Source organism: Streptopelia decaocto (genome assembly GCF_964273445.1).
Source record: "Streptopelia decaocto genome assembly, chromosome: 1".
In the NCBI taxonomy this organism is placed as follows: domain Eukaryota; kingdom Metazoa; phylum Chordata; class Aves; order Columbiformes; family Columbidae; genus Streptopelia; species Streptopelia decaocto.
Genome location: NC_138663.1, coordinates 191,404,893 through 191,425,180, shown reverse-complemented (window position 1 = coordinate 191,425,180; position 20,288 = coordinate 191,404,893). Strand labels below are relative to the sequence as shown.

The following is a 20,288-nucleotide window of genomic DNA, read 5'->3' as shown; positions in this document are numbered from 1 at the left end:
GGGTCTTTTGCGGTTTGCAGAGAGCACATCTCTTATCTTACTTGTGTCAGCAGACCTTCTATCTCTTCTGCTGGACCGCTGCCATAGAAATTGACCCCACCTATTACAGAGATGGGTCTTCTTTTTCGCCCTCTGTGGTAGCCTACTGTATTGCTTTGGATCGCAGACCCGACGGAAGCCAGTACTGGATGATTTTCTCCATCTGTGCAGTCTGTCTTCTGAGACTCCAACGCAACTGTATCTTCTGGTATAGAGAGACTTCTGATCGACATTTGGCCATAGTCTGAGAGAGGTCTGGGCCGAGATCTTTTTCCAGAGCCCCATCTCCTGGGTGCGACCCTTTGTGTGTCTGTCTTCTCTTCATCCTGGCATGGGGACTTCTTCCAGTGGTCATCAGAAACAACCTTTTTAAATGTGAACAAGTCAAATAAGCCACAGAATTTTCTGATACAATTAATTTGAGAGTTTTTCATATGGCAGATCAACTTAACATTGCTAAAAAGAAAGCATTACCATAAATACAACAAATGCAACTGACGGTTCAGGAAGAACTGAGTGCGTGGTAAGGTTAACACCCAACTAGCAGCACCTCTTAGGCAAACGTGACTAATAACACTAAAACCTTACCTATTACCTCACCAGTACAGACAAGACCTATCATAAACACTGAATTCACAGGACAATGTCTTGAAAAGACAGCTCTGGCACTCACAGCACTTGTTCCCATGCACAAGTAGGATGCTACATCTAACACCACTGAAAGAAATTCCACCAGCACTCTTTAGGTCTTGACTTTTCACCAAAGCCTGCAGCGACAGTACACGCAACAATGGTTTCAAACTGTAAGAGGGTAGATTTAGATTGGATATAAGGAAGAAATTCTTTACAATGAGGGTCGTGAGACACTGGAACAGAAAGCTGTGGCTGTCCCATCCCTGGAAGTGTTCAAGGTCAGGCTTGATGAGGCTTTGAGCAACCTGATCTAGTTGAAGATGTCCCTGCCCATGGCAGGGGAGTTGGACTAGATGATCTTCAAAGATCCATTCTAACCTAAGCTGTTCTATGATTCTGTGATATTCCTCTGCTTTACTTCTACCCAGTGATGAAAACAAACAGTAAGGCTGCAGTCTGACTGCTCACTGATCCCAGGTAACCGTGAGCCGATACTAAAGTGGGCAGCGCCGTTGCCTCCGTGTGCTCACTCCCACTCTCACTTGGGTCAGATCCAGAGGTTGTGCAGCCACATGTGAATTGGCTGAGCGAGCTCATCCACTTGGGAAGGGAGAAGCTAATTTTCTATATGCTCAGGGAGGTTATAGTCGTTTGGAGTAGGACCAGAGACACGTTACAGCACAAATACAGGAAAAACTGATGTTTTTTGAGAAGAAGCTTGGAAAATGAGCATGTTGTTCCTATTTAACAGCATATCTGGCTCACAGAGGTTAATACCTACAGGTGTCATCAGTGTACTGGTACTGCAATTTTGGAAATAAAATAACTTCAAATAAAATACTTGTTAGAAGGAACATTTTTAAGGATTTAAATGTATTTGAAGTAATACTGCTGTAAACTTCTCTAGCAAAACCCCTGCAGTTTTTATTTTGAGAAAAAATGCTGCACATAAAAATTTATTATCACCTTTCCCTCAAATTTCCAAATTCTCAGCATTTCCTTCGATTGTCCTGGCTCTTCTATAAAGAACAGAAAAGAAACAGAGAGAGGAAGACAAGTGTTTCTGGGCTGGGTGGCAGCTCGCACTAACGCCTGGAGTGAATGACAAACTCCAAAGCACTGCTGAGCAAGTGAACACTGTCCCAAGTTCTCATACAAATTATAAACAAATTCTGACCTTTTGTAAAAGAATCAGTCTACTTCTTTATTAGGATAACTTTAGACTACCCAAGTGCATTTCTGAGAATGTTCAAAGGTAATAAGCTTTCCAGTAAAGAGAAGCATCATTTTTTCTGTTTCTGGCTACATTTTGTTTATCTGTTTCAGACCAGACAAAGACATTTCAGGTATTGCATATTTGGAGCAACCATGCAGCCTAGAACTAGTGTTTTACAATTATGACAGTGAAAGAGGACTTCTCTTCTGTCACCTTCTTCTCCACCTACCATTTGCAACCAGATCAGTAAAACTTCGATGAGCCTTTTTTAGAAGGTCACCTGATAGAGTAGGCAGATTTTGGTTTTTATCTGAAAGACAGCTTCACTGTACGAAACCACTAGTGGGCAGACTTATTAAATAGTCAGCATTTTAACATGATTACTGCAAAAAAATTATCAATGTCACACATTGCTCTACATTCAATTATTTCACTTACAGCATGAAATTCATTCTAAATAGAACACTTGCATAAATTTTGATTTCTATGGCATCACACCTGTCACTCAAGCATGCTTCAGCTTCTCTGCAGATTCAGCCATTTTAATAGTAAGAGGAAATAATTCAAGAGTGACGCCCTGGCTGGTGCGCCAACACAGCTTCAGCAAACCTGCCTCTTAAACCAGCCCCTCCGAGGTCAGCAGAGCAAAATCACAAGTTAAATAAGGTTCTTACCTCAGAATCAGACACAGGTAAAGGGTCTCCACATATGCAGTGGCTGAGAAAGGAGCTCACAAGGGTCATTTTATGTTTTTGTTTTGCAAAATCTTGTCTGTAAGAGCTACTAACGTGAGCACGCTCTCTGCATAACCAGTCAGGCAAAGTTCATCCCATGATCCTGTACTTTTAGACTGAGGGAAGGACACGTCACGTGTTGTCTCCTAATCTGCTTTTTCCACCCTTATCTTGAGCAATAACATTTGCAAAGAGAGGACTGCTCTCCTGCAGCACTCCACCTACAAGTAGTGACTGACCCCAATGACAATGAGATTAATCTCTGCTGTGCAATAAACAATGCTGAAGGACGTGTATTTTTAGGCTTAGACCTATAAACTGCATTGAAGAATACTAATAAAACAGAAAATGTAATCCTCTCATAGCAAAAATCAGAGGAAACCAGACTGATAACCTCACATTCCTCTAAGTGACCTATCCAAGCGAGACCTGATCAGGTGACCACTTACTACTAGAAATAAAATATCCAGCACACAACTCATAGGCTCCAGTATTGCAGTCCCTTAAGCATAAGTGTGATTCTTGACACCAATGAAAACGTTCTGAGGAAAAAATTTTGTTCCACCTATCACTGGCTTTATACTGGTGCAGCAACACTCACCTCAAATGACCTTCTCTTGATTTAATCCTTTATACATAAAATCAGGTTTATATAATTATTATTGGTAACATCTGTAGACATGAGCAGAGATATACATGGCACTGCATATAGGATGAAAATCAAAATGTCATGCACTGAGTCACGTATTGTAAGTGTTGGTCAAAAATTGCAAGGAACGTCAGTATTTCTGAGAAATAAAGGTCTAAGCTGAATCCCCATTGCATTTTCTGAAATTCACACCTGCTAATCTAGCAACAGCACAGGATCACCAATCCTGTGCAATCAAGATTATTCGTCTTATCTTTTAGGTTGCATTCTCAGTTAGGTTTCTTCTGAGACTGCAAACACAAACACATCTATTTATTTATACTGATGCAAATGAATTCGTTTTATCTGGACAGCTAAATTCCTATGACAGCATATTAGTTAAATCATTATATTTCAATCGTTTTCCTTTTTTTCCTGACAATAGCTATCTGCAAATACAACTGTTTAAAATGAATATTTACTTTGATCCAGGCTACACTTTTATTTGCTATTGTTCCCATGTAATATCTCGCTCTTAGGGTGGGATTTGGGTCCAGACTCCCACATCTCAGTTTTGATGTCTGCAATGGTATGTTCGCGTGTTAGCCAGATGTTAAAGCTGTCACCGCAGCCTGTAGAAATCTGGGCTGAGATTTTGTTGCCTGAACACTGGCACTTGGGGCCATTTCAAATGTCCTAAAGGATCTAGAATAGCTCCATGTACCATGCATTCTGTGACCTTGACACAGGACCTATGGGAGGTGTGGGCCATCCAGGGGCAGCCCCTAGAGATGAGGGGGAACCAGCCAGGGCACCTCCAGCAGCGCTTGGTGCTTATGTTCAGGTAACTGAGCTGAGCCCCCAAACAGGAGCAGCAGCCAAGCCTACAGAGCAGGCCAGCCAGGCAGCACTGTGGGCAGGAATCAGGTGTCAAACCAATTGCAGATAGATGTAAGATGGCACTATAGCCATGTTCCCCAATGCTGTGGGGAACCCTGCTTGGTCACCATCTCCTCCTCCAGCAAGGTGCTGCTTCCCTGCAAGGTGCTTTCCAGCCACGCACAGCTGTCTTGGATACCTGCCCCTCACTGCACTTGACAGTTATTTTTAGGTAACTCGGCTCAGCTCTAGGTGCCACTTCCAGATGTGCTGTTTGGGGTGTGCTTCCCAGGGCCCCCTGACCACACTGACCTGGCTACAGTGGGTGATTTCCCAGCCTACTCCCTAGTAGCCAACTCCACCGCGGAGTCTGAGCCCGGACAGACCAAATCTCTCCTTTTCCTGGGCCCACGCTGATTTCCCAATCCAGGCACAACAGCTTGAAGGACTTAATCATGATCTCACTGATCCTGACTTGGCATTGGTACAATTTAGTGGCGCATGACTGCTGTCAGCATTCGCTGTTACTGATTAATACCAATGTAAGCAACATCAGCACCGGGTGTTTAACCAGTGAAATCTTAGCTTAGTCTTTAGAGCCAGGTGAGAGCCAGGTTCTGCAACTATAACTCAGGCTATGGTGTGTATTTGATAAATTCAACACCCAAAATTGTCTTCAGAGGGAGCACTACCCATGGAGCATGAGATCTGATCTGTACAGTACTGATAAAGAGTCACTTATATGGATGCAACTTTTATCAGTGAAATGGCAAAATTTGCCAGTACCTGAAATTGCATGGCAGGACTTTTGCTGGCACATTTATACCAACCATGAATAACACTTCATCCTATACCTGACCACATGCTCCACTGCAGAAGAAGCCTAGACTGTAGGTCTGACCCAACACAACCTGCTGCTGGTCAGCTTGCTGCTGTTGTGAGCTTGCAAGGGCTCACATACTATTGCCATCATGCTGGCAAAGAAAAAACAATCCCTGGGTAAGTTTTTGTTAATGTAGTTATGCCAATAAACTCCCTAATGAAAATAAAATCACAGCTTTATACGTAGGCTAATGCCTGTGTAGATTATTGATGCTCCTTGCCCATTAATCTGCATTTCTACCCCTACCATTACCTATCTGGATTTTGTAAATGTTACTTTTATGTTATAAATGCACGGATACAATTAATGCTTCCTAACATGTACTTATAGACAAGTATGGCAGGGGACACTTAAATCTCCAGCAAGTTTTTTCTCTTGCCACACAGGAAAGGCTGCAGGGTGTCTTTTTCTCTAGGCCATGCCTGTTAGACGCTCTTCAAGCTTATTCAAAGTCCTACTTCAAAAAGCTGATTTTCATTTAAAGTCAAACACCTGTGACCTGCAGAGTACCTATTAATGTTTGGATTTCACAGCCCTACGTGGCAATCTGCTGGGAAGTCACAGGTAGGTGCCTCTTAGATAAGGACCCTCAGGTTTGCTGCTCTCCAGGGGAAAGAGCGTCATCCTCCCTTCCCGCGGCGCTGTGCCACAGGCCCACCCGACAGGCTCTTGCTGCTCCTCCTGCTGCACACAAACCCCCAGGGAAATGCTGCTCAAGAGTATTTTATAGCTGTTTTTCACTAGAACAACTGGCCCTCTTTTGCCTTTTATTTTTTTTCTTAGCTTCATGGTAAGTTGCATTGCTTCTTGTTTTGGTATCTCTGTATTTTTGAGCTGCCTGGCTGAAATGCAGCCTTGCTAACTACAGCTGCCTTTTTCTAATCCAGAGGAAGAAGATAATAAAAAATCTAATAATTGAATCATAGAACATCTCAAGTTGGAAGGGACTCATAAGGATCATTGAGTCCAACCTCCTGCTAATGTCTTCACAAGAAATGCATATTCACTTCCAAATATAATTTATAAAAAGGTGTGATAAATGAAAAAAATCATTCTGCCTGAGAATAAATGACAAAGAAAACCCGAGTAGGCTGAGAAGTTTCAAAACACAATTACTACATACTTTCAGTGAAAACTTGTGATGGATAATCAATTGTTCTTCTCTAAATTACAAGGCTTAAAAGAGGAAACTGAAATACTTACAGGGAAAAATCCTGGTATTTGCCCTATGTTGTGTAGGTAGCTCTGTACTTTGATCACATGCGTACGCATTTCTGTGTATGTTTAGGAGTCTATATAAAAAATGTACAAACTTCTTATGCTAGCAATGACATTTTTATGCGAGTATTACAACTAGTGACTATTTAATAGTTGACATTAACTGCCAAATGCTAGGAACTCAGTAGTAATATTAGAATTGATTTTTCAATTCATGTAAGGTAGTAAAAATATAAAAGAGCAAGTAATCATGACCTAGTGATCATAAATTATTTTATCACCTTCACTTAACAGATTAAAAGTCCAAATGACATGTCCCCACCCAGGTACATGATAAAAGCTAACCTTTGCACTTTTTCTTGTTGCTAAACAGAAGTAGGGGAGCATTAGTTGAAGTTCATTTATCATCACTACTAACTGAAGTCAAAAGCTTGTTTTATGTTTCATGGACATAATCAATATTTTTATTTGCAAGCTGTTGTGATAGACACAGAGATTATGAGACTCCAGATACAATACAGCCTCCCAGAGAAAATATATGTATTGCTTGCCTTCCAGATTTTATAAAAAGATCCTGAAGTCTTATGAGGGCCTAGAGATTCCCTGTTGATCCATCAGGCTGACAGTTTGCAACAGTGATACCATCACAGCAATAGTAACTGTGGAAATAATTGCTTTTATTGTAGCACCAATTCAGTCCGTGTTTGCATCCTCTATCAGAATTATTAAACTAGTCCGGTTCACTTACAGGAAGGAAATTTTCACCTATTCCTTTCTAATTAGGTGCAAATTGCACTATATTCTTTTTCTCTACATCCCTCTGCCTCCTCTGCTACTAGCACCTTTTCTTTTTAATTTGCCTTTGAGAAGATCCCAAATGAATGCATTGATTATCTATCCCAAGCATGCGCAGTGCTGTTTGACCAGTGGTCTGCAAGACAGGAGAATACAATCTGTGAACAACTGCAAAATAAAACCTTCAAGAACATACGCATTTACAACTATACAAATAAGCAAAGCAGAAGAAATCAAAATAATACAACCATATTCAAAAATTAATGTAAGTTTTAGGTGCTTTGAAGTTATAAACATTATAGCAAGATAATCTGCTTTTCTTTCCCCCCACCCAAAATCTGGCAGACCCACAGCTTAAAAATTTGCAGAGCACTGCGTCAAAGGTGGACCCCTAAAGGAATACCACTGCACTATACTATATGAGCTCCTACAATGAATATAGGAAAAACTGTTTTGTAATAAAAGAAAATTACATTACTGTGCCTGGTAATATAGTAAAATCAATCCCCATTAGCAACAATAACTACTGTGGTAAAACACTAATTTTTAAAGTTTTACAAAGTGGAAAAAAGAATATAATTCTACTCTTGGGATTGGTTGACACCAAAGCAATTGTAGTGTTTTAACTAACAAACAGACCTATAAAACTGCATTAAAAGATCAGGCGTTATAGATACAACCACAAACAAAATTTGGCCATGTATTTCTAAGCCATTTTTTATTCAGGTTTGCTTCATTTAACCTGATCCTTGAAACGTGCTTATCGTAATCAACAAGCATAATGTTTTCCCTCTCAGCAACAAGCCTTACCAAGATTAGCAAGTTCACCTTCGTAATATCCATGTTTCGCAGATAAGGAGCAGACATAAAACAGTTAAGTCATGTAAATCACAGAGGAAGTACAGGGTTGAACTGGAAATGACAGGCGGATCTCATGATTCTCAAATCTGCTCTTCAGCCTCAAGGATTTCCTTCGTCCTCTCTTCCAAACTATTTCCAAAACCAAATCAGCTAACATTTCCGACTGGCATAGGGGAGTCTGCGGAAAATGTATTTGCTTTGCAGGAATAATCTCATCAGTCATATAAAATTGCAAGTGTGCTAAAATCAGAAAACTGTTTCCACTAGTTTTCTGGTGACTGATACTTGGGAATGGCTGGGTGATGCTCCAACCCTGTCCCTTTTTTACTTCAGTATCTCAACTGGAACAGCAAGCATGTAGCATATAGTAAAGGAGTACTCAAACCCTCTACCTCTTTTTAGAAGATGTATAGGCATTAATCATCCCTAAATAAATCCCTAAGTAATTTCTAAATCAACTCAGAACACCTTAGATCAAGTAACAAGTCTAGGAAAAAAATCAATTTTCCTTTTATTTATCAAAACAAGAAACTTTTTCCAGGCTTTGTAATATCCACTGGAGAACCTCAAAAGCCGGATGACAACCACAGGTTGGAAGTGGAACTTTATGCTAGCAAAGCAAAAACATAAAAAGCCATAGGCCTTTGTGTCTCTTCAGTGTCTCTCCCAGCAGAGGTCCTCTGGCTCTTCCTTCTCTCCGCCCTTTCTGAGGAAAGCCTCATCATCCCTGCCCAAGCCCAGCCATCAGCAGGTCCCAGCAGCAGTCACAAACTCCAGCCCACGCTTGCACAACTCTACATCTGCAAATCATTACTTCCTAGCACATGGAGTAAGAGTGAGGCTGCAGTGGTTGAGCTTGGGAATAGGAAGAGCCAAGGTCACTGTGCTCAGTCTACCCCAGTGCTGGGCTGGCCTGCTGCAGCATCCCGCCCAACATCCCACCCAGCATCCTGCTCAGCATCCACTACCACGAGCAGCACAGCAGCCTCCAGATGCCAGAAAGGGGAAACGCAGGCAGCTGAAAGGAAACTCTGCAGCTGCCTCTGCTCAATTTGGACGTCACAACCTGCTAGCATCGAGACGGATTTTCAGCACTGACAACTCAACACCATGCTCGATATAAAAAGCAAATGACATGGCCAGAAAGTGCTGTTCCACTCTCTAGGGTACTATTACTCCTGATCCCAGGGTGAGAAGTGCCTCTGAGGTGTCAGAGGAGAGACAGAGCAGACATCTGACACTCCAGAAAAGCAGAGGAGCATGAATGCAGTAAGGATAGAGCACAGCTTGTGAACTGCAGTGGAGTCCCTTCAAGCTCCCCCTTTCAGCATCCACAAACCCTTTCACAGGGATGACAATAACCCTGGTTTTCAGGAACGGCAAATTTTATTCAGAACTGCAGAATTACTCAGTCTAAAATTTAACCTGACACAGAATTTGGTTTACTGTCACCACTGCCTTGTTTTTCTTCCTCCTAGTAGAGGATACAGCAATAAAAGATTACAGGCTGTACTGAATGGCTGACACCTCTGCTGCAGCAAGTAGGAAGAGTTTGTGCTGCAACAGGAAAATATTTGTGTCTTTTGAGGACTCCATTCTGCATAATTTCAGTGATCAGTTCTGCAGCTTGAGTTTGTAGCAATGCACAGTGGTTTCTGGTTTAGCTCTGGGCAAGTGCTCCTGGAATTCACTCTTTGAGCAACTGTGAAGACATTGTGTGAGGTATCCTGACTTGTGCAGGACAGTTCAGGCAGTTTAGTGAAAATCTAATGTTGTTTAGTCTAATTGAAACCTCAGTTTGCCATCAGAGATGCTCTGAGAGCCTGTTCCAGTGCTCTGCTGCTCTGTCCTCAGGGTCTGTAGCCAGCAGGACCAGAGTGCCACCAGAGTGGTGAGCCCTTGCTTCTAGTTACAAGCCCCACAAGACTAAATCTAGTTTAAGAAGTTCCCCCCTTATTTACTTTGCCTAATTATCCTTCACAGTTTAGTACATTTTCAGTTATACAGATTAAGCTGATTAAGCTACACTCTTAATTGCCTGTGGATGAACCACAGGTGAATAAGCCCAAAAAGAGTCCAGAGAGTTGAAACCAGCTAGCTCCCAGCAGGGGTGCTCATGCCCAGCCCCACAGCACTCAGGACCTTGTGGTAGGTGCCAAGGAGGCCCATCCTCAGCTCCTGGATGCTCCATGCTCCTTGTGGGTACTGAACATGACCACATCCAACCACCAGCCCTTGCTCCTTCCCTGTGAGGACACTCTGAAACACGAAATGGGGAGGATGAACAGTAACGACAAGGCTGAATCCTCTGCATATTCTCACCCATGCAGCTCTTCTTTTTCCTCTTCTCCTCCATAAGCTGTCCTCAAGTTAAGCCACCCGTGCTCAATATTCAGAGCCCAGTGACCTGTACGGGACAGACCAGCTCAGCCCTGCCAGCAGCTGTGTGCTGGAGGTCTGCATGATGTGGATTAATTTGGAACACTGACTTTTGCATGGCATGAACATAAATAAGACAACAGACAGGTCTTAGAGCACCTAAAACACAGTTTGCACACAAAATGTGACTCAGCCCTCATTACAGCAGAGTTACCTCTTCACTGTAATTTATCTTTCACTTACAGTCATAAAGTAATAAAAAGTCTGGTGTACTGTGAAGCCAGATGCCAGCATGGCAACTTAAATAGCAGGTGCTTTAAGAGCCTGTGAAAGACTAGGGGAAATGTCAAATAACTTGATTTGTCTTATTTTGTAACAAATTCAGAACAGTGCTTGTTTATGTAGCCTTAGTGACTGACACAGGCCAGTCCAAAGCAAAGAGTTTAAGTTTTTATTATTTACAGTGACATGCGGCTCTTTTTCAGGACAGTAAAGACTACGCAAAACAGTCCAAATAAAAACTTGTACTTAATCATCTCTTGATGCTATTTAAAAGCAACATACTGAATGTAAGCGACAGGAGCACAAAGCAGACTGGGAAAGCAAGGGCTGTCACAGATGAGTTAGGGTGACTCACCCCTCTGCAGCTTCAGAAGTGCTGCAGCAGGGATCCGGGCTGCACCCAATTAGCTCTTCCCGGGAAGCAGCCTATGGCAACAACTGAGGAGGCCAAACACCTCCCCTGCTTCAGTCTAAACCTTGCATTTTGGTGAAACCAACAAAGTGACAGAAGTGACAGGATCTCAAGCCTGAATCAGACAGGAAAAAAATCCTCCAAAACATCAGTTCAGGTAAATGGATAGATGCCCTTGTGTGAATACTGCAAAATCAGCTTTACAGTGTTGGGTAAATGCAGGGTAGAAACATTTAGTTTCCACGTTTGGGAAAATATAGAGATTAACAAGTTCCACAGACCTAATTTGCTGACTAATCTACTAGATGAGTGGGTAAGGGAATAAACTAGCTTTTCTTCCAACTACAGCAGCCACCCCTTGAAGGAGAACACGTTTGAGCCTGACCACTTAGTGCCTTGTAAGCTTTGTACTGAAATATGTCTCCAAGCCACAGAGATTTTAGTGGTTGTACTGGAATACATACTGGCTTTTATGTGAAATCCATATAGAACGAAAATGCATGAAACATGGAAACTGTGCAGCTTTGTCCATCAACACAATGTATTTAAGGTTCAAAGCCTTAAATATTCAGGATTTACACTGCTCAGGATTACATATGAAATAATTGTTGAGAATGAACCTGACTGTCACAGGAAAAATTTTCTGGGTGGGTACAGTTCTGTAACATGGAGGTGTAAGGTAGAGTTAAAAGTGAATTGTAGTCAAAAGTTCAAACCCCAATGACCTCATTGTGTGAGTATGCAGCATTCATAAAAGTGCCTGCCGGCTGAATAAACTCCAATTAAAAAATAACCTGGCATAAAGAGACAATATCTTTGGTACCAAGCTAGCTCCATGCTGAGGGAAGCATGCTGTAAAGGAGGAGAAAATGAGCAATGAAAGCCTTCAAAGAAATGTCAGGGAGAAACCACACCACTCTCCCTGGTTTGTAGTCACCCTGAGTGCCACAGCTTTAGGGTTCTGTATGGGATGAGGAGCAGGCGTGGAAAAAAGCAGAGACAGAGTTTACATTCCTTGCATAGTAAGACAGTAGCAAACCCTGTCCTGCACAGCTCCTGCTTCCAATCCACAGCTACCACCTTCAAAAATGTTGATTTTTGGATCAGAAGAGAGGTCTGGATGCAGCTGCACCATGTGGATGGGCACAGTTGTCTTGCCATTCCCAGAGGGCTCAAGGCAGCACTCACAGCAGTGAGGGGGCTACAGGACCTCACTGCTGCCCCAGCAGCCAAGGGTCCATCCCCTGGCCACCACTTCCTTCATCTCCTGCAGGGCTCCATCCCACACCTGCTGCCTGCGCACTGCACAGACCCAGAGCTGCCAGCAGTGCACATGCTCTGTGTACACAACTGAAGCAAGCACTAAAAGGCACTCACAACCAACCTGAAATATGTTATAATATAAAGAGAAAGTTTAAATTCCATGATGGATAATAACAGGATGTGGTGTTAAAATTAAAACTGTGGTAACTTTTATCCACCCGATATACACATTCGTTTAAAAACTATGCTGGTCTGTCAGGAGCTAAGGGGAGGGACAAGCTGAATTTCTCTTGGGTTGTGATCACAGATCACCACTAGATGGTAGATCAGCAGCATTAATTTTACTTCTCATTTTATTCCTGAGAAATACAACTGATGCATGTCCACACTAGGGCTCACACCTCTTCTGCAGTGGGAAAGCACGATCTTAAGTGAGAACTTTGGAAAAGTCAGATGGCTGTGGCAAATCTGGGAATCCACAACAGGAATAATCTCAGAGCCCCAACATTTATACATATTGGGTTTATTTTTCCAGTCCTACCATAGCTGCAAGCACTACAGTAAACACACACACTTTTCTCCTGCAGAAGGACAATACTGATAAGCTCTGCAACAATTTACAGCCAGTCGGCAAAAAAACGGCAGTTTTTTGTAAGTAAGGCTGAAATTTGTGCAGCTGCAACAATTGCCTTTGTCTATCTCATACCTAAGGTGTAAGATACTTTCAGTCCAACTTAGGTGGCTTAGAAGATACCTCAGCTTTATTTTGTAAATAGTTTCCATATTCATACAGATACAGAGGGATTTTTGCCCCGGTGTATTTTGCCCAATGAGCAGCAAACCATTTTTTGCTGCCTTACCCCGAGTAGCTCAAAACCACATTACTGTACATTGCCGGGGCTGAGGGAAGCCACACTGTTTCAGATAGGTGCAGGATATGTCTGACAGCTCTTCACCAACACTGACACGTCATTGCAACTGCTCTAGTCCCAGCTCACACAGTACTTTAGGTAAGGGCACAGGGTTATTAAGTGAACTTACCTCAGAGGTGCTGCAATACACGTACCCATCTCCTGGGAGTAGGAAATCATGCATTAGGTGCAGTAAAACACTGGTGTCTTCACCAAAACATTAGTAGCAACACACTCAGCCCAGCATGTAAATTTGCAGGCAAATAAACTAACCCTGAGCATGGCCATGATTGCATAGTGAAAACATCGGATACAACTGAATGCTTAAACCTCTATACTGTATCTTTCATGCCACACTGGTCTACAAGTACTACCATGTTCTGCAAGGCTTCCACAGGCAAAGTGGTTTACACTGAATCAACACTACTTTAAAATATACAGACTCTTGAGAGACCTTTCAGCTTGGAAGGAAACACAGCCAGACCGTGCCTAGGCTGGTAAAATCTGACAAGCCCACATGACAAGGTGGTATATCTGCAGGGGGCAACAAGCTGCCCTTGAAAATGTACATAAATAGATTTGCTGCCAAAACTTTGATATTAATGCACAAAGAAACAATAATTTGATGTTAGCATCCAAACAGAATATATTAAAGGAAATAATTGCTGTCAGCATATTTTAGCAATAACAAGCTGCAGTAGCCATTAGCATTCAGGTTATTTTGCATTGTTTGCATTGTTTTGCATTAATAAAGACAAAACCGGATAGATATATATACACCTTCTAAAGGATTTTGCTTTCTTTCTTACCTCTTCCTTTTTCTCTTCAGCACCAGAGGCTAAATTGAGGCTCAGCTGAGAGTGGCTGCTTATGCCACTATCTTCATTTCCATCATCGTAGTACACAGTTTGCACCGAGTCCTGGAAGCAAACAGGATTCCTGCCGAGCTTCATCCCCGGTACCTCAACCCTCTCCTCACTCTCCGATGAGCTCAGTGACAATGTGCTGTGATGGTTTGGGAACTGGAAATTCATATTGCACTTCACCTTCTCTGCAGTGGGACTTTGAGGCTTTGGAGTAGTCGGCCTGACTGGAGCATGAGGGTTTTCAGCTTCATACGTAAACTGCTGGGTAGTTTTTGGTTCATCTGAGTCCGAATAAAACACTTCATTGGGAAATGGACTAATGTCATTCAGCGTGGGTGATAAGCTATCAGAGTCTGGGATACCCGATGACGTCCTGAGGCTTCTGTCTTCAGCCACAGCTACATTCATCTCAGCCTCTTTATCCTGAGCAACCGTGGGGCTTTGCAGACAAGGTGTTCCTGGCAAGGAAGAGTCTGGACTAGACACTGGGGAGGTGCATCTCTTTCTTTCATGATCTGTGCTGCTGGAAACCCTGCGGGAGTAGTCATCGTGCAGTCTGCTGTTTGACCTTGTTCTCTGGGACTGCTTGCTGGGAGAAGGAGCCATGCTCTTAGGGGCATCCTTCTTCCATGCGACATCTGTAACGTTACTGACAAGTTTCAAAACTCGGTCAAAATCTTTTGCCCTGATAGGGCTCTTCCATCGCTTGGATCTCCTCTCAGGGTTCCCACCGGTCTTGTCCGAGTCAGCAGAAGTAACACTCACAGTCCTTGTTGGCATCTGTTTTTCATTTCCAACCTTGAGGTCGGTGAGGTTTGAGGTGGATTTCCGTTTGAATGAGCTTTTTTTCAGAAAGTTCAAATTATCTGAACTTTTGCTTCTCCGATAAATGATCCTGTTGTTTTCAGGGTCCTTCACCAAAATTTCACAGATCTTTGGCTCTGCAATGACAGGTGATGTTGGCCTAGTACAGTTGTGATGACTCTGAACTTCATCCGTGTCTAGCAAGTTTATGCGGCCAGCACCATAAGCCCGCCGGATGCTGCGTGAGCGATGAGTATTCCTCAGAAAAGACTCATCGCTCTCCTCTGCATCAGAGCAGTCAGAAGCTAAACCATCCACTGTGTTCTGGAAATCATGTAAAGGCCCTGAATAAGAATACCTGTTAGTCTGAACTCTCATCACTTCCCCGTTTGAACCATGTTTGTCTACAGTGTTCTCATTTAAAATGTCTGAGCATTCCTTTGTTTGAATTCCTTGGAGAACTGAAGATTTCAACTTCTTGAAAGATCCCATTTTTTTGATAGAAGACAAAGCATTCCACGTGGACGAGTTGCCCATCAACACCAGGGAACGAGGCCTGTCGGAGCTGGAATTAGCCCGTTTACGAGGGGTGGTGAAAAAGCGCATGATTTTGGAAGGGTTGAGCTTATCCTCTTGAATGTCCTCCTCATGACTGTTGCTGGTGCTGTATCCCCCATTATGACTGACACAGGTACCTTGGTTTACGGAGTCTTTATTATCCATAACTACACAAGTAATGGCACTGCCATTTCCACAGCTATTTGGAAACGTTGTCATGTTCTCGATGCTGTACGCATGGAGACTGAGGCTGGGGTAGCTCAGAGTGACACTGGTGTCCCCATCAGCTGACCTCGTTGCCTCTTCTTCATCTGCTGCACCTTGGCTTGTCTTGCTTTCACATCGCCTGGGTGAGCTCAGCTCCTCAGGCTGCACTGCCTGCGTCAGGAAAACAAAAGCAATCATTAGAGAAATTTCCTTACAAAGTCCCCAGGTAAAAGCAGTTTGAGTCTCAGTGCAGGAAATAAAGGCATGCATGAAATAGAGGAGTTCTTTGCTGAACAAAGGTGTGTTACAGTGGTGGTGAGGAGACATTCATAACTCCTTCGAAGTATAATTGCATTCATTAGCAATTCAAGAGATCCGAATAATTTCAATATGTACTTGTTTTTCTAATGCTTCATAAGCTAATACATTCAGTATGACTATCATGCCTACTTTACAGCACAACATATATCCCCTGCACACATTTAGAGAGAGAAACCCTCAGCAACATCAATCCAGTGATCTTGCTCACAGCGCTCAGGTACTGAGTCCCAAGATATATGAGAAGTTTTCATCCCCAAAAAAGAGCATGTCCACCAAGCACCATCTAATCCTCCTACAGCAGGCAAAGAAGAGGAAAACACACACATTTTTTCCTACACTTGGTGCTGTCGGAAGGCTGCGTAACACTTGACTGTCTTATCTGTCCCCTAGCAGGTAAACTTAAGTTACATCAAGTGCACAGCAAAGTATTTTTCCCTAGTGAAGAAAAAGAGATTCAGTAATATGTGAAGCCAGAAGCCACCCTATGCTGTCATGATGGCACGATGAAAACTTGACTTTGGAAGTGACCAGAGTCTCTGTTACTGGAACATGTAGTACAAGGGAATCCCTCAGCTGAGAATAGGAGATCCAGCAGCCCAAGCCATGCTGCGCTGTTTGCGAAAGCTGTGTGGGGACCCCCGATCACCCCTCCCCTGCCCCAGCTGAGGGTCTTTGCTGAGCACGCAGGTCCTTGCACCACCATGCTACACAAGGACCAAAGGCCACCGAGATGTCCAGATCAAAGCTGGCACCACCTTAAAAACGAAGGTCATGGCACGGTTCTCTCTGCAAGGGCCAGCGGGACCCTCACCAACCTGCCACTGCCAGGGTGAGGGGAGAGGGATCCCCCGTAAAAGGAGGAGAGAAAAACGTCTAGCTGTGCTTGAGGGAGAGAGGTAGCCCCGGCTCCTTCTTTGTCTCCTTCCCACCCAAGTAGCTGCGGGGCCTCCGAGGGCCAGCGGGGTGGCCACTGGCCAGCGGAGGAGGTCGGGCGAGGTGGGGATCTAGCGGCAGAGCCCCCGCAGCCCGCCGGAGATGCCGGAACCTGTCGGGGTTTCTCATCGCGATACCAGCGCAGCGAGCGGGCCCGGGCAGCGGCAGCAGATCCCGCAACCCCAACCACCACGTGAGACGAGGGAGTTCTGGAGCTCGTATCCACTGCTTTCAGGGCTGCTCCCTCCTGAATGCACTTTAAAGGGGCTTTTGCGAGCCTCTGTCCTTCTGGGGATAAAAGGATTTTCTCGTGTTTCAGCGAGACGCCTGCAATCTCTCTCGCCGCTGTTTTTAATCCCCCTCATTCAGAGAGTCGCGGCGGGAGCCTGCCGGGCTGCAAGGCTGAGTCCAGCCGAGCCCAACCTGCCCCGCCACCACGGCTCCGGGGCCCGGACAAAAGCCCGCCGGGCACCGAAACCTCGGCCCGCCCTTGGCCCTTGCGCTCTCCAACCGCTCGCAAAGTTCCACGCGGATATACAACAATAAGGAGAATAAGACGCTGCTCTCGGTAAAAAAGTTCGCAGAGAAAGCGGATTTGGGAGAAACTGCACCTGAGCACGCAGAAGGGAGCGGGAGAGACGCAGAACAAACACGACGAAATGAGATTTTAAAAAATCAGCTCACGGCACGGAGTCTACAACAACCTTCCCCGCGATGCTGCCGGGAGGCGACTCCCGGAGCAGCGCCCTTACCTGGGGGGAGCCTAGGGACCCCGCCGCCGCAACCCGTCCCTGCCGCCCGCTCCCGCATCGCTATGGCAGCGGCCGCCGCAGCGGGGCGGAGAGCGGGGGCGGGCGGGGAGCGCGGCGCACAGGGGCAGCGCCGGCCGGGGGCGGTGGCCCGGCGGGGCGGGGCGGGGCGGGATCCCCCGGCTCCCCCTGTGCGTGGAGCCTGCCGGCGGCTTCGGTCCTGCCCCCCGGGAAGGGTCTGCGCTGCTCCGCCCGCCCCGAGGTGGCTCCCGCCGGGTCCCCAGCGTGGCCACTTGCTGGAAGGAGCCTCCCCGCCGTTCGGCGTGTGCGACGGCGGTGCCCGAGCAGCAGGCACCCGGCCACGCGAGGATGATCGTGTTTAGTACCTTCAAAATGTCATGCGTGCTGTCCCCGCATCGCCTCACCGCTCACTTTGCCTTTATAGGTACGTCTGCTCTGCTCACCCTTGTTTTATGTCACGGTCACAGCCCTTGCACAGGCTTCTCTTTGTGCAGCGCTGGCCAACACATACCAGTTCTCACCCCTTCCCAAACACAAGTTTCTTTTCCCAGCTATAATCTGTGGGTTAAACGGTCCACTTCCTTACACGATATAAATGACCCTCCTAGTAAGCCCAAACCAATTGAAAAAAGCTTCAGGTCTTTTGTTGTTCTCTTTCACCCCAGCAAAGTATACTTAGTAGCTAGTTATGTATTCTGTAACAAAATGATTCAGAAGATAAAAATGTATTTTCATTTGGTATTTAAATTGGGCTGGAACCCCATTGTGTTTGTGGTGTCAAACACAAATTTCTTACTGGTGAACAAATCAGCATATTTTCCTAAACATGGCTTACTTTATTAAGCTTAAAAACATATATGCTGGAAAATAAGTTCTTGCCATCAGCAAGCTCTTTCAGATAGTCATGCTTGGTTCTCAACTGTCTTTCAGTCCCAAATCTGGACAACTTTTTGGTTTGCCACTGTTCCTCAGAGTTAACAGCACGAACATTTTATGCACAATCTGAACAGTGTTCATATACTACAAGGAAAATTTTGTGAGACCATGTCTTACAGCTCCATAACAACTGGTAGCCCTTGCTCAAACAATTTATTGTCTGAAAATATTTCTACACTTGGACTGGTGCTGTAGACATAACTAAAAATGTTTTAACGTACCTCAGATAAGAGGCAAAATGAAAATGGGACAACGCAGATTTTGTCGCAGAACAGACACTCTAAAGAAGTAACGAAGGCCATCAGTGCCACTGCCTCTCCTCTGAGACTGATGTGACTGTACAAGCTGTAATTACTTCTCTGGAGAGCCGCATAGACATACTCTCAAAGGCAAGGTGTAGTTAGGGGATGAGGCAAACAAATGGGTTTAAGGGATGTAGGTCAAATGAGGTAGCAAATAACTCTGGGAGTGACCACAGGATTCTCCAGCAGTCAGCTGCAGCAGGCACAGCTTGCCACCTGCCCAGGTTTTGCTGACCTCAGCTTTATGGTACATCCCACGGAAGGAATGAGTTTTGACCCATGACTCAAATAAGAGGGTAAAATGGTTGCTTTACAGTGTTGGTCATGGAAAGCAAAAGAGAAATTGACATTAGGACTGCAAACACTGACAGAGTATGGAGAGGGTCTATATGGACCATGGCTCATGATCTGTGTTAGCTTGGGACTATCTGCAGGAAGTTCTCAAGTCAGTGCAGGCAAGAATTATCTGCTTCAGACCATGGGAAAAGGAAGTCTCTGAAGGGAGATTCAGTGAAGGTGTGGAAATGGCCAAGCACCTTAATGGCAGCACCATTAAGGGAAATATTATTTAATTGATATGAGACAAGAAGTGTCTAAGAAGTTAACCTTCAAAACATTTTCAACAGGTCTTGTAAACTTATCTCACAGCCTTCTAGGAGCCTGTGCTGGCCTTTTAAAATAGTCTAACAGCACTATTCAAACCTGAATTTCAATGGATTTGTGTTCCTATGTTCCTTTCCATAAATATCCCAGCTATATCCATCGCATTAGTCTTGAATACCTTTTTTAATCCGCAGGCCCCCTCAGAGAAGGGAACCCTCAGTTCCTCCTATGTCCTTTCTACCAGCTGGACAAAAAGACAAAACAGAAAAAAACATTGAGCTGAATGGAGCCACTAATCAGGGTCTCTTCTTTATCCAGCCAACAGTGGTTCTGGAACTTCAGAAATTCAAATAAACTGAACCATTCTTTCAAATATGTTAAGTTCATCAGCAGGTTAAAAACTGCTCGAAGAGACGGAAATTACGTGAGAAGGTACTGACAGACTAACAAGATGTTTGTGAGAACTCAGTTTTCTTAGAAAGCCATGCTAAAAGTCTCACTTCACGTAATTAGGTAAGAACATCCTTGTATGTCATATTTCCTAAAAGTCATTACATTTAATAAAAGAAATACCTAGAAAATTGCGATTACAGATATGGCAGTATTTAGTCAATTAGACATTTGTCAAGTTTCTAAAAGTAAATACTATGGTTGTAACCTTCCAGACTTGTTTGTCATTGGTTTTCTACTGGTAGTATGCTAACTCTCACAGGTTCGTTGAGTCAGTCTGTCCTTCCACATGCGCATAGTATTTAGCGAAGCATGGATGCAGCACACTAATGAGTGTGTCTGAGAACAGGATTAACTTCCCCTACTAGAGACCAATAATTACTCAAATATTTTCTTAAATCTGAA

At 44.2% G+C, this 20,288-nt stretch overlaps 1 protein-coding gene across 1 annotated transcript in view; it reads right to left on the bottom strand.

Annotated features, from left to right (window-relative positions):
* SPATA13 (spermatogenesis associated 13) overlaps nucleotides 1–14,217 on the bottom strand; it is a 47,200-nt gene extending 32,983 nt beyond the window's left edge. The window contains exons 1-2 of the mRNA XM_082059618.1: nucleotides 13,943–14,217; nucleotides 42–404 (exon numbers count right to left, since the gene is read on the bottom strand). Of these exons, the coding sequence (XP_081915744.1) occupies nucleotides 42–404; nucleotides 13,943–14,167 (588 nt within the window). The 5' untranslated portion in view covers nucleotides 14,168–14,217. The remainder of the gene's footprint in view (nucleotides 1–41; nucleotides 405–13,942) is intronic.
* Nucleotides 14,218–20,288: the final 6,071 nt, after the last annotated feature.